Below are 15,662 nucleotides of genomic sequence, written 5' to 3'. Positions count from 1 at the left end.
CACATTATAATTATAAAATTCAAATATATGCACACTTTACAGGTGCTTTTCTCAGGTCTGATGCAATGAAAGATTTTGTTTATAAATATATAGAACATGGAAATTTGGTCTTATAATAAATTACGTTTGTCATAATTAAAACTCTGGAAGAGTCTTGAGGTCAGGCACACATCTCAGCATTAAGAATAACAAAGCACTAAATATGATCTGAAGGAAAGTACTGTGTAATAATAAGGTGCATGCAACACAGTTCTTAGGATTTCCTGCCTCCGGTTCCTTTTCTGTTCTATGAGGCAGGATCCTCACCTGACTCAACTGCCTTATTTATTTGTTTGCCTGTGTGCAGACTTTATAAAAAATAACAGACAAACCAGTATGAATTAGGTGGAAGAGGACAGTTTGCATAAGGGACTCAAGAAAAGAGAGCAAAAGAGAGAACTTTTTTATGAAACGATTAAAGGAACAACAGAAGAATTTTGTAAGAAGGGGAAAAAACAAATAGTATAAATCAAAAAACTCTCTTTTCTTGTTAATTTATCAAAAATATATTAAATAGCTACTAAGAGCATGCTGGGTTCTGGGAATGTAATAAAAACTCCATTTATTAACTTAGGCCCCAAGGTCTCACCATCTGTTCCAGAGGCCAGATGTGTAAACTCATAATTATTATACAATGTGTTGGATGGAATCAGAAATATGTGCCAGATAATAGAGAAGGAGCTCTGTGAAAGAAATTATTAATTTTGTGAAACAAGGAGTGGGAGGATAAAGATATTACTGAAAGATTCCCCCAGGAAACCACATATGAGCTGGATTCTGAAGAGTGAATAGGAATACACAGGTGGCCTAAAGAGAGCAGGTATTTGGCATAGAGAAGAGCAACATGGTGAAAGCAAAATAGCACCTTCAGGGAATCTAAGTGGTGTGCCGTGGCTAGGGCTCAGTGGGTTCATCATTCCAAACTGATGATGTCCAGGACATTGCTTTTATAATACGTGTATATCTCAGGGCAGTTATCCCAGGATTTAGGGAGCTGGCTATGTTCTGAATCTAAACAGGAATTCTATTTCCTGTAGCAGCTGACGATTTATACCTTTGTGCTTCATTTTATCCTCTCCTGTACCAGTAGAAACCTTGTTATAGATCTGAAGCAAGTAGAAAGGGGGATCTATAAATATAGAGTCTCGGTGTTTAATGGAAGATTGTAATCAGTTCCACAGAGCTCTTCGTGTCTAAAACTGGAGGAGATGGTTTCATTCCTTGGCAGAAGTAAGCGCTGAGCATTTTGGCTGAACAACAAAAACAAAATCCCTTGCCTTTGTTTGACCCACAGAAAATAGTAAATCATTCACATGAAATAAATCCTGCATCACAGGAACATACTTTGGACTGAAAAAGGTTCATTTTGCCAGTCTGGATCCTTCTTCCTTACAAGGCTTGTGCAGATGACTTTAAAGTCCCTGTGCTTAAGGCAGCTCTACCTAGGATACAGTAAAGACAAGAATGATGACTGCGAAACACTGAATGATTTAATTACAGGATAAGCCCACTGTCATAATAGATGTCTTTTAATCCCTTGAGTGGAATGGTTACCTGATGATTACCCAATGACCTGGTCTCAGGAGCGGGGGGAGGGTTGGGAGTGGGATGTTGGTTTTCATCGATGGCCTTGACAGTCTTGACACTGAACTGTCCGCACTTCCATTCTTTGATTCCTAACCAGCCCCACACACGAGGGTTTCCTTAAAAAATAGAGATGATGTCTGCCTCTTTATCCTATCACCCTTTGCCTCAGCCCCAACACCATAAGAACTAGTACCACGTAGTGGGCAACTAAAAGGGAAGAGACAAGGGACATGCTTTATTCTCTCTCTCCCACTACCAATCTCTTCCCCTTTTCGGTTGCATGCGACTTAATAGAAGAAGATTCCCTGTTACTCCTTCATTCCTCAGAGCTGTTGATCATCAGCAGCAGCATTCGTCTCGTCTTTTGATGAAAGATGGTTTTTTAATGTCTGCTTCTTGGTAATAATTAGCAGATGGGAGGGGGCTGAAGCAAATTTCTTCCTCTCTAGGACCCTAGGAAGGAGGCTTTGCAGGTATCTATTTGGGGATTAAAGTAAGACTGTTGGACGCCATTGGGAATTGTGAGGTCTTTTGTATGACCTTTCTCACATTTAGTAGCCAATATTCTCTTGTAGCCTTATTTCAGCAGTTCAGCTACCATTTGCAGCAAATATTTTGCTCTATAGGCAACTGGTAGCACCCTATAAAAAAGCAGAAGACTTATTTCTTGCCCATAAGGAGCCTGCAATTTATTTTAAAAAGAGAAAATGGTCTACGTACCTAAAAACATTGCTGGGTGGAGTGGAGTGGGTAGGATAATTTATATGATTTCTCAGGATCTCATTTTAAAAAGCCATAGGAATTTTTTCCTTTATTTTTGTACAAGAAGCATTTAAAAATTCCTGATTGTGACCAGTATACACTTAAAAAAAAAAAGATCAAGCCTAAATTTATTATGCTTCTTCCAAGATGGGTATTAGTTGTACACTTTTGCAAGACTTTGAGATCTTGCTATTAAAATGTATTTAAGGAGAGTAAGGCCAGCCCGAGGCTGCCATAACTAAAAAGCTCCTTTCGAGGTGCTCGAATTAATGGCTCAAGTACTGAGGTTGAAAATGAGACTTGTCAGGTCTTTGTCTGCAGGATGATTGATCAGTAGGAGCCGGGAAAGATGGTTTTTAATGTCACAAGTAGGAGGGCTTGAACTGATATTTATGAAGCTCTTATTTAGTATGCCTGTTCATCTGAGTAAGAACCATGTTTTCCTTCTTCTTATGCTTTCGGAGAACATGGAAAAATTATGAAGGGATTACTATGACGCCCTTATCTGACAGTGGAAATTCTGGACATGATTCCAGTCTCTTATCGTCCCTATTGAAAATCTTCTGTCTTGCTTAACCCCTGAAACACAGGTAGCTTGCCACATGAATACATAAGGTAGACACATGCTCTAAGTTTAGCATTTCAGATGATAAATTGGCATATGAAAGTCATTGTTTTTACTAATAAGATTAATTTTTAATCTGAATAGTCTTATAAATTGTAATAGAGCAATATTATTCTTTGTCACTCCCATGCTAAAAGTACTAAATGTTTTCAAAATAGACATTATTTTCTCCATTTAGAATTCATTTAAAATGTCTTCTGCTCCAAGAATTGTTTTTTTGCAAGTGCATCCCACACTTAGCTCTTCCTTTTCTAAATTGTTCTCAAACTTATGGACTGTGTTACATAGTTTAGCACTTAATTGCTGCCCGATTATTTTACGAATACTGGTTTTCCTTCCTGACTTAGTTTTAACTCAAATGCAAAGACTATATTTTATATTTTTTTAATTCTCCAAGAGACATGCACATAAGAAAATGTACCGTAAATGCTTGTCATTTGATTTTATAGTCTCCTGCAAAATATACTAGAGTCAGTATTTTCTAATTTTTAATGCTCTTGAGTAATGCAGAAAGTTATATCTCAAAAATTGATAAATACGTGAAGAAAATTAGAAAATTAAATTTAAAAGTTGAACCTTTAATAAGATAGCTTTTTTTCCTAAGATATCATCTGCCATCCCTTAAACATCTGTAAAAACATCAGTGCACTTTAATCATTTACTTATGCTCCCACCTCATTCTAAAAATTGAATCAGCTTAAACCAAAATATGCAATAATCTGGAAACCATAAAGTGTTTAGGCTTAACTGAGACTGTTTTGGATTCCAGCTCCCCAGCCTCTGGACAAAATGCTTAATCTCTCTGAACTTCAGATTCTTGCGCTATAGAATAGGCTAATATGAGTATTAAATCAATTAATCTCTACAAACATGTTACCTGGCACATAGTCAGCCTTTAATTAATGTTAAATAATATAAAATAATAGTAAAAGTAAATAAAAATAAGTAAATAACAGTCAGGACCAAGGGAAATATAATTTAGAAGATTCTCCTCTAAGAGAGTAAGTTGTAATAATGCATTAAAGCCTGAACATAAATGACTAGTCAGTGCACACTGATCTTAAAGCTATCATTGGGGAAGTGAAAGTTTTACTGGCTTTGATATAAAATCAGTTCTCATGTGTGGCTTGATATGGGGAGAACAATGAGCATGTAGCATACAGTTTGCCAAGTCTCGACAATAAACACAGTCAGTTTTGGGTGGTAATCTCCTAAAGGTATGCCTTGGCTTTAAGGTATGCCAAGGGCCTGATGCCAGCATATAGAATTCACAAGGGGCCCCCGGCACATTTTTGTATCAGTTATAAACCTTTTTTGAAAGCAACTGACATCTTTTTTTTTTTTTTTTTAGCTTGCAAGGTGAAACAGAAACGCTTTATTTCCTTTGTCAATTTTTACTCACATATGGGATTTGGAAGTTTTCTCCAATCTTACCCAGGGTACCTTTTACCCACAAATGCTTTCTTTCTCATCCTAACATGCAGACCACTGCCTGCTTAGTTTCGTTTCAACTTTTGCTCAGCTGCCATTACATGTCAAGCCCTATGCTAGGTGCTGGATATGTTTGTTTTCATTAATGAACTCAGTCTGCTCCTCCTTCAGGTAAATCCTGCCCCTTTTCACTCACCAGACTGTGAGCTCCGTGGTGGTGTTAGGGATGTGTTTTGTGTATCATATTCTCAGAGCAGAGCAGGTGTTCTGACTCACAGTCTAGGTGTTCAGCAAGGGCTGTTGAATGAACGCACGAGGGAGATTCTAGTCGTGTTGTACATCGGTGGATGTTGGTCTATAACAATAATTGTCGTATGTCTTATATAAAGTCTCTTTCATGCAGCACATGTAAGATACATGCAGCTACTGCTAGGTCCATTGTTCTCTGTAGAGTCCTCTGCTATTTTTGGATGGTCCGTTGGTATTGGTGGCCCAGACTTTGACTGAGATACAGCTTGCTGTTCATCTGTTTCCTCTTCTTCATGGACATACACACAGCTAGACTCTATTTCCCAGCCTCCCTTGCAATTAGGTATGATCACATGACTGATTCTGCCTGGTGGAATATGAGCATAAATGATGTGTGTCACTTCTAAATCCAGCCTATAAAATTTCCCATATGTCATCCTTTCCTCCCTCCTCTGCCAGCTGGATATTGGTGTCCAGGATAATCAGGTGTTGAAAATGGGAGAGTCTCTGCAGCCTGGGTCCCTGAGTAACTATTTGGAGCAGAGCTGCCACTCTTCCTGTCCCATGCCCACTGGACTTCATATGAGCAAGAAAAGAAAAGATCTAATATGTGAAACCACTAAGATTCTAAGGTTTATCTGTTACAACAGCTAGAATTACCTTAACCAATATAGTCTCTTTCCTTTATTGCCTGCCCAGTGGAGGTTTTTTTTTATTTTTAGGAAGAATAAGTCTCTTACTGCTTTTCGCCAGGCTGAGAGGTATACTGAACTAATTGAAATGTATGCTTTGGTCCATCAATGGAAAAGGTCTGTCACAAATGATTCAGTGTAGTAGTGCTAAGTGGATACTTTTGTTTTTGTTCAGTGAGCACAAGTCAGTGCCAGAGCAAGGAAAACAAAAGGTTTTAGTTCCCCAGTACTTTGATTGTTAGTTCTTTTCCCTCCCAGCCATGATGATGGGATGTCCCCAAGCCAAGCAGAATTTTACAAAGAGCAACTATCTACTTGGGAAGAAAGGATATTTTTTTCTTGCTCTTATATGCCGTTTATTGCAACATAGCATTCTTGTGGGCCAGGACTGAACAGTTTTGAAATTCATGTTGCAGAATCACATACCAGTGTTGAATATTATAAGGTAAAGAGTTATTTGGGGCATATAAGAAACTTGATAATATGTATGATGTGAGCTCTTTAGGGAGGGAGTGGAAGAAGGTAGTAAGAATATACATTTTTTAAAAATTGATAGATTGGTGGGCATGTTTGATATTATCAAACAAAAATTCTCAAAGTAGATGGTTACATTTACTAAAGAACACTTTATATAGCTGTAATGAGGATGGATGGTATACTTAAGCGCTGAAGTTCTAAACTTAGACACCTTAGTTTCAAGTACTGTTCTACTACCCTGTTGTCTCTGTGACATTGGACAAGGACTTTAATCACTCTGTGTCTTAGTTTCCTTGATGGAATGTGAAAAAAAAAATAGTACCTGTTCCTGGGAGGAATAACTGGGATAATCTTTTTAGCCTAATTCCTGTTGGAGTGAGCTGCTATAATATTAATGAAAAAAATTTAATGTTAATCGAAATTTTTCTAATGGTTCTATGTTATTCAAATATATTGTATTCCCAAACAGTTAAGGTCTTGGCAGTAGGTGGTATGAAAATATTTCTGTGCTCCTGTTAGGTCTTGAAGGTAACCCTGAGAAACTCTAGTCAAGGTAAGGAAGGACTGAGAAGTTAAATTTTTGTGACCATGTGGTCTTTAAAAGTCATTCATTGTCAGTTAACATATGGTATTGAATTGCCACTCAAATGTGTTTATGAAGCACCTAATTATGTGAGTTGGTGTTGACTTATCACTCACAAATATCATTAGTTTTGTGACAAGTAGCCAAGGACGGGTTAACACATATTGCAAGGAGAGTCAATTTGTGTGCCTTTGTTACTGTTATCAGTCATGGGGGTAAAGTTTTTTATTCTACTGATTGATCCACCAACTTAGTTATCTCATGCTAAAAGGTTTAAAAAATTGTAGCTCTAGTGTACACATTTTACCCATGCCGCTAAATAAATTTGCTTATTTATTTAATCAAATAGGGAATAATCATCTACTATTTTTCACAGTTCTCTAATAGAAAGTAAAGAAAGCAAAAGCACTTTCTTTTCCCAGTTTATGATATCCTTTACCTTCTAACCTTTACAGGAAAATTGTTTTAGATAGCATAATTGTCCAGACTTCCTTTCTTATCTTACAAATATGGAAAACGGTGGAGAGTTTTTAGATTTCTAGGCTGCTTTTTTTATTATTTTAAAATTTGAGTACCATAAGACAACAGTAGTAAAAACATTTGCAAGAGTGCCAGATTAATATGGTTGTTAGAAGTTTGAGTATTCAAGTGTAAAAACAAGAACCACAACTCTACAATGGTTTTTTGTATATAAAGGCGATGTTACCAATCCATTTCCCTCTTATGGATAGTTAAGTTTTGCTAGTTTCTTTTCAAGGAAGTGGTATGGATTCTTCCATTTACATGATATTTCGACATGAGGTACTTCAGAGAAGCCATTTTAATTCTACATCTGCCCTGGAAAATGTTGGAGCATACAGGCAGAGTGGCTTTCATTCTTCTGCTTTTAGTATTGAGGAAAATTATTTCTATGTGCCTTCATTTTTTTCTTTCGGTTAATGCCTTGAGCTGCTTTAAAGAATGTTTTCCTGTTATCTAATCAGTCCCAAAAAGCACTAAGGAAACTCTAGGAATCTAACTGTAGAGAATCTTTTACATCTGCCCCTTAATACCAGCCACCAAATTCTAAGAATAGTTTAAAAGCATCCTGACTTAAGTCATCCTGCTGGAAAAGGTTTTAATTTTCTTAGAAGACTCAAAGTTTTGGGAAAATCTTTGGAATTTTGAAAAAAGAAAAAAAAGAAATCCTATTATTGGAAGATTTTGTGTGTGCCCAAGCCTTCACACTTAAAAGAGTAACTGCTAAAATTATATTTGATCCAGAATTATAGCAAAAATATATTTGGTATTGTTTTGGTCACATAAATAAATACATAGGCCCATCGTTCTCTGCGTGCAAATCCTGCAATTGATTGCTCAGACATAGACGTAATAGATTTGACAGCACCATTGAAGTTAATTTACAACTATTTGATGTGGTTTCAGGTCTTTGGTGATTCATTTTTAAGAAATTATTTCCAAACCTATGTTGGATGTTACTGTTGAATCTAATTAATTTTGAATAAATTCATTTTATTTCTTGAAATATTTTTGAGTTTTTTCTTTGGCTTCGTTAATGAAAAAATATGCATATCTGAAAATAAATGGAGTTAATAGCATCTTTAATAATATAAATGAAAATATTTAAAAATATATCCATTGTGTATTACTGTATCAACATTTATAATTAAGGTTCTGTCCAGGCATTATTCAGTTCTGAGAAAGCCGGCATTATCTAAGGTACTAAAATTGGTTAGCCAGATAAAGCAAATATTTTATTTGACTTCTGCGGAAGTTAAATAAGTGTGCATACTACCTCTAATAATCTGGTTCATATTTATAGTTTAAAAACAACCTAGTTGAAATGATTACCGAAACATAAATAAGCCTAAGAAAAATTATTTTGGTGTTTCTCAGTTAATACTAACACAAGACCCTTTTAAATACTCTACCAATCTCAAGAATCATGAGGTTTTGCAGTTTGGCTGGTGAAACTGATACTCTCCCTGGCCCTGTGTGGGTTCTGAGTACATGTAACGCTTTCTGGCAGTTCTTTCCCTGGCTTTGCAGAGTCTCTGCACATGGTTTTGCTGATTAGTACTCTGCCGAATGCTTGAGGAAAATCATCTGCAGGTTTTGGGAGTTTCTCTCTGTAAAGCTCCCTCCTCTCTGGTACTCTTCCCCGGAACTCCAGCTGCGTTGGTCTCCCCAGACTGTCAGCTCCATCTCAACTCCGTGGTTCCCCCTCCTTGCAACTTTCAAACTAAGCAGGCAGTAAACTTGGCTCCTCATTTCTTTCTTCTGTCAGAGATTACTACTGCCCTTGTTGCTCATGTTCAGTGTCTTAGGAACTATCGTTTCATATATTTTGTCCAGGTTTTGGTTATTTCAGGAAAGAGAGTAAATCCAGCCCCTGTTCATTCCATTTTGCCAGAAGCAGACTAATGTCAGATTAAATCTTAAATTTATATTAATCTTTTAGTTTAATTTTCTAAAACATACATTAAGAGTTTCTAATTATATTATCTCCAGATGAGAATATTTTTCAGGGAGCAAGTCCGTGACTTAATCTAGGCAGAACCAGATGATGTCTTAATCCCTTTCATTTGTAAAACCTGTTGTGTGATTATCTTTTGTTGGTTGGTTGGTTGGTTGATTTTATAATTTATTGAAATCCAGAAGGATTAAGTGTCTTACTCAAGATGGTTCCTTTTTTTCCGCAATTACAGTTAACATTTAGTTTTAGTTTATATTAGTTTCATGTGCATAGCATAGAGGTTAGACATTTATATAACTTAGGAGTGATCCCCCTGATATGTCTTGCACCCACCTGACACCATATATAGTTATTACAATTATTACAATATTATTGACTATACTCCCTAAGCTGTACATTATATTCCTGTGACTATTTTGTAATTGCCAATTTGTATTTCTTAATCCCTTCACCTTTTTCGCCCAGTTTCCCAGTCCCACTCTCATCTCTCATCTGGCAGCCATCATTTTGTTCTTTGTAATGAGTTGTTTCTGTTTTGTTTATTTTGTTTTTTAGATTCCACATAAAGGTGAAATCATATGGTATCTGTCTTTGTCTGACTTATTTCGCTTAGCATAATACCCTCTAGGTCCATCCATGTTGTTGCAAATGGTAGGATTTCATTGTATATCTGTACCACATCTTCTTTATCCATTCATCTTTTGATTGGAGCATTTAATCTATTTATATTTAAAGTGATTATTGATAGGTATGTAGTTATTGCTATTTTATAGTTTTCTGCTGGTTTTTGTAGTTCACTGTTCCTTATTCTCTTGCTCTCTTTTCTTATATGTTGATGTCTTTCTGAGTGTTGTGTTTGGACTCCTTTACCTTTATTTCTTTTATAGCTTATGCCATCTTTTTTATTACAGTTAAAGCAGTGCTTTAATAAAGATTTAAATTCAGACAATGCTCAGTTGCTGTACATTAAAATAACCTGTCTATCCTCCCCTCCCTCCCAACTAATGATGAAGATATAATGCAATTGGTAATGAGTCATTGTAAATGGTCTCTATACTCTTTTGGAAAATAAATTGGAATTGTATATTAAAAGGCACAAAAATTGTTATATCCTTTGAATATTATATCCATTAACCTCACTTATAGAATTAAAGCCAATGTAAATAATCTAAGATATTTGAAAGCTGTATCTCCAACAGTGTTAATCATGGTGCTAATTATAATGGAAAAAAATTGGAAATAATCTTAATGTCAAAATAGATGCCCAATGAGGGATTAATACTCAAAATATATTAGGAACTCTTACAGCTCAACAGCCAAAAACAAGCAAACAAAAAAGCCTACCTAACAACCCAATTAAAAAATGGGCAAAGGATTTGAATATACATTTCTTCAAAGATACACAAATGGCCAATAACACAAAAATAAAGAAATTAAAAGATGCTCAACCTCACATTAGTCATTAGGGAATAGAAATCAAAAAACCACAGTCAGATACCCTTTTTACTCATTAGGATTGCTATTATAAAAAAGGAAGGGAGGGAGGGAGGGTGGGAGGAAAGAAGGAAGGAAGGAAGGAAGGAAGGAAGGAAGGAAAAAAGGAGGAAGGAAAAAAGGAAGGAAAAAGAAAAGGAAGGAAGGAAGGAAAGAAAAGGAAGGAAGAAAAAAATAAGTGCTGGGCAAGATAAAGAGAAATTGGAACACTTCTGTATTCTGGTAGGAATGGAAAGTGGTACAGCTACCGTGGAAAACAGGCAGTTCCTCAAAGTGTTAAATAGGTTATTACCCCTCTGACCTAGTAATTACACTCTTAGGCATATACCCAAAAGAGTTGACAATAAGGACTCAAATACTTATACACCAATGTTCATAGCAGCAACATTCACAATACTAGCTAAATTTGGAAACAAGCCAAATGTCTATTAGTGGATGTGAATGGATACACAAAATGTGTTATTTACATACAATGGAATATTAGCCTTAAAAAGAACAAAATTTTGACGCATTCTACGACATGGATGAACTCTGAAGACATTACGTTAAGTCAAATAAGCCAGACACAAAAGGACAAATACTGTATGATTCCACTGACATGAGGTACCTAGAGTATGCAAATTCATAGAAACAGAAAGTAGAACGGTAGTTCCCAGGGCCTGGGGGAAGTTATTGTTTAATGGATACAGAGTTTCAGTTTGGGATGATAAAGTTCTAGAGATGGATGGTGGTGATGGTTGCACAACATTGTGAATGTACTTAATGCCATTGAACTATATACTTTAAAGTGGTTAAACTGGCAAATTTTATGTGATGTATATTTAACCACAGATAAATAAAATACGTATTTTATAGATATATGTCTATATATACATATAAATTTAAATGAATAATTCATAATTGAAAAAAGAGTAACCTAAGAAGTACTGATCAGACAGTCCTTCTTGCTCTTCTTCCTCTGCAGGAGTGACACATGCAGCCGTCTGGGCAGCCTGCATTTCTTACCTAAGTGCAGCTGTCCCTCCTGAGCTGAGGACATCTGCTCAGGGCATCCTGCAGGGCCTTCACCTGGGCTTGGGGAGAGGTTGTGGTGCCATGATTGGAGGCGTGTTGGTCAATTATTTTGGTAAGAATGGCTTTCTCTTCCCTTTCTTCTTTGATGAGAACTTATGATTTTTTCAGCAACACCTCAAGAAACACTCAGATTATTATTGAAGATTGCTAGAAGCTAAACTCCAGTCGTCATAATATTCTCTTTCTAGCTATCATGGTAGTCATACTGCAAAAACAGTGTGTGTAAGTCGTTAAGATGACTTAGAGCCAGCCTGTAACCAGGCACACTTCTCTGACAGCTTAGTGAGATGTTACACAGATACCTCAAGGGAGCCAAAGAGATGAATAAGCGCATGTACTTTTGGTTTGAAGTCAAGTACCCTAAACCTGCTGACACTAATGCTAGAGGAAAGAAAATTCATCATTATTTTTCCACCATGAGATCCTGAACCAGGAAAATCTAACTGTATGCTAGAATTGGTAATGTCACCACATCTGTGACAACAGTGTGTCTTCCCTGTCAGGTCTTCCTTATTGGAAATACAGGGGCTGCAGAGATGAGATTATTCTGCTCTAGGATCTGCTATGGAAAGTGGGCCCAGGGATGACTGAATTTATAGCACTATTTAAGCTCTACTGTTCCAACGACAGATTAATAGGGCTGTTTACTAGTTAGGTAAATGGTCTTTATGAAGAAGAGCACCATTGAATTTTATGGTGAAAGTACCCAGGGACAGTCCTTTATAAATGCAGTTTTCAAATTTGACGAATGACAGATCCAATACCAGCACCTGACACCTAACCAGCCCTGTGTGTTTTCCATGATATGAAGCTAATGGCCATTTGCCATTCTCTGGTTCATCCCAAGCTCTGTTGCCTTTGTCCTGAACTGTAGAATGTTGACAGGTTTGGATGAGGGCTACCTGCCTTTCCTGGAATTACTCTGCAGAGTGCTCTTTTATCCACCACCCCCCCCCCCCAACAGGGGCTGCTGCCACGTTCCGAGGAATCGGCATGGCCTGCCTGGTGATCCTCCTGCTCTTTGCCCTAATCCAGTGGCTGGCAGTACCAGATGAGGAAGAAGGTAAACATGTCCATTCTCTCTTAGTAGTTCTAAAGGTTGAAGCCATGGAGAATTCCATATCTACCTCTCAGAAACTCAGAGGTGGTAACAGACCAGCTTGGCTAGATTTTCTCCGTGTTTTATCAGTGGACTCGTGTACCGTTGCTTAAGAGAAGCTACCTACTGTGTTGAAAATACTGGTTGTTTTAAGTAGCTGGGGATATTCTTGTTTTTATTTTGGTTTATGATACAAGGTACTGAGGGAGGGAGTATTGGTTTTACATTTCTCTGGTATTCTAAAAGGATTTAAAATTTTAATCAAATAGATAAAAGGCTATACAGTAATTTTACTATTAGAGATAGCAAGTGGTATTAATCTCTATGCTTTTACCTTCCTTTGAAAAAAATGTCTAAACCTTAAATTTGAAGTTTTCCCTCAATTAGGCATAGCCTTCATTAAAATTGTTATACGGTTATACAGAAAGAAGGTTATATTAAATATAATGTTTAAATGAGAACAAATTTTCAACTTTTTTTTTAATTGGATTTTTTTTCCACCATAAAAAAAGGCCAACTGGTTGAAGGGGAATATTCTTTCTTGCTCAGGTCTTAGTTCCCAGAATGGGGCTCATCTTTTGTGTCTTGGCCTTTGAGTGGCATTTGCCTCAAGTACCTGAAGTGCTTCTGTTAGGAAAAACTAGCTTGTTATAGACACCCCAGAGACAGATTTTAATTCTAGCAAGTTACTCAGAAAGAAGACCAATACTGATTTTTCTCACTCTTGTTCTTTTATAATCTTAACTGGATCATATCTTGTACACAGTCTTGGTCTCTCTCCATGCCTTCAGTAAAGGCCAATAAAAACAGCTATCACATGGCTTTTCCTATATTGATGCTTATTTTTAAAATCTCGATCCTGTAAGTGGGACTAAAGTACTATTCACTATAACCTATGCCCCACAGATGTTATATCTAAGTTAAGTGAACAATACACTTTATAAACAAATATAAGTTAATGTGTATTAAGCCCTATAAGGAGACCCTGGAATATAAACCTCATGTTCATTTGCTCAATACTTGCACCAAATAAAGACTTTGGTACCCAGCAATTTATTAACATTACCAAGCACACTAGAATGGGCTTATGGGATAGTCTGCTTATTTAGTTGTTTCCTTTTACATTTGTTTAAATATGTAGAAAACTCAAAAATGATTTAAACATGATTTTCTCTCCAGACAAGACAATGTTGGCAGAAAGGATTCCTGTTCCATCAAGTCCCGTTCCCATAGCAACCATCGACTTGGTACAGCAACAGACAGAAGACATCATGCCACGTATTGAGCCCAGGCTTCCACCCAAGAAAACCAAGCACCAGGAAGAACAGGAGGATGTGAACAAGCCAGCCTGGGGGGTCAGCTCCTCTCCCTGGGTGACCTTTGTCTACGCACTCTACCAAATTAAAGAGATGATGCAGCTCACAAGAGACAACCGTGCTTCTGAGATACAGCCTTTACAGGTAAAGTTCCTCTGCTGGCCTCCCTTGAGTGGGCTCAGTGTTTAAATCATTGAGTTATTCATTCAACAAGATTATGGAAGGTCTGATGGAAACAGACATGCAGACAAATAATTTCAGTACTCTGTAGCAAGTGCATTATAGAGGTATATACAAAGGGAAAATTCTTCCTTATGGCATTCAGGAAGGCTTCACAGAGAAGAGGATACTTTTTGAAAGAAAGAAAATATATCCATTCTGATCTTGTATATTTCTTTAAAATTTCATTGTTGTCGGATATCAGTTACAGTTGCAAAGCAAAAATATATGGTTCTTGCTTTGGGGGCATTAATCTCTGTGATTCTAAAATTCTAGTAGGGACATTATATATAATAAGATCTTAACAAATTTCTGATGAATTAATGAATACCTGAGCCACTGTGTGAGTCTGATAAAGACACCTAACTCAGTGGACGCACATGAAAAATAAAAAGTATGATATTTCTTGTCTTTAGAGGTATAATCTCAGAGTAAAGTCAAGCCATGTTGATAAAACAGTGTGGGTAATTGTAACTAAAGCTATATACTGCCTTTGGAAAATGGTTAAGTGTGACTTCTATGAACAGTCTGGCCAGAGTAATGAGTCCATTTCCCTGCATTTATGTTAATCACTCCCTTTTACTTGATGCATCATGTCAATTCTTTATCTAGAGTAGCTTCAGAGGTCACCGAAAAAAAATCAAGGGGAAAGACTCAAAAATAAAGAGTTATTTGGGTAACTTGCTTTTTTAGAAAATTCGAACTACCTTTATCATGACTTCCATGATAAAATATTTCTATAATTTAAGCCAAATCTCACTCTTCATTAATAAGCATAATGCATTCTAGTCCATGCATGAGCCTACTTATTCATCAAGATAATAAACTCACATGAACCCTCTGCTTAGTCGAGAATGAATGAGAGAGGCATATAAAAGATGAACAGGGAGGTGAAGCAGCAGAAAGGGTATCTCTTACTTAAATAGCAGTGTTTTCATTATTTCAGATACTCACCCTCATTTTCACAGAAGCCTGTCAGGCTTAAGTATCATTACGTACGTTGGTTTTTTTTTGTTTTTGTTTTTTTTCTGGTATGTTAATACCAGAATTTTAATAAAAACTGGCTGGGATGTCATCGTTATTCTTATGAAGAGGCCATTATAGTAAGATTATTTTTTTTTTTTTACATTTTAGAACCACAGAAATAAAACCTTCTTTTTAGCGCTCAGCTATTTGAAGTGATAGGTACGAATTTGGAGGAAATTTTGTTTAAAAAATATGTAAATTTGTAAAAATCAGGAACATGGCATTGGATTTAGCAATGTGGCATCTTTCAGACGTGCTATGGGTGATTGCTGGAGTGAGTGTACTCATAGCTACTTACATTGGTTGTGTAAATGCTTGTTTACAATCCCCTTTTCTGTGGATATTCTGTTGTATTTAACTTTTCCTATATACTTTAAAATCCCAAATATAGCTGGGACTCTGACTCTCAGGACAGTTCTCCTGGCCCGGTCTCTGAGATTGAGAATGCCTTACTTACTTCCTGTTAGACAAGGTGTCTTCCAACTGCTGAATTCTGTGGTCTCAGCAAGTGGC

At 36.6% G+C, this 15,662-nt stretch overlaps 1 protein-coding gene across 2 annotated transcripts in view; it reads left to right on the top strand.

Moving 5' to 3' along the window:
* The window catches only part of MFSD6 (major facilitator superfamily domain containing 6), a 57,920-nt gene extending 43,716 nt beyond the window's left edge, over positions 1-14,204 (top strand). For both annotated transcript variants that reach the window (XM_023528795.1, XM_023528797.1), the window contains 3 exons: positions 11,380-11,541; positions 12,454-12,552; positions 13,768-14,204. In XM_023528795.1, coding sequence (XP_023384563.1) covers positions 11,380-11,541; positions 12,454-12,552; positions 13,768-14,093 — 587 coding nt within the window. In that variant the 3' untranslated portion in view covers positions 14,094-14,204. The remainder of the gene's footprint in view (positions 1-11,379; positions 11,542-12,453; positions 12,553-13,767) is intronic.
* Positions 14,205-15,662: the final 1,458 nt, after the last annotated feature.

This window comes from Pteropus vampyrus, unplaced genomic scaffold, assembly GCF_000151845.1.
Source record: "Pteropus vampyrus isolate Shadow unplaced genomic scaffold, Pvam_2.0 Scaffold2, whole genome shotgun sequence".
NCBI classification, from domain to species: Eukaryota; Metazoa; Chordata; class Mammalia; order Chiroptera; family Pteropodidae; genus Pteropus; species Pteropus vampyrus.
This window is presented reverse-complemented; position numbering and strand designations above follow the sequence as displayed.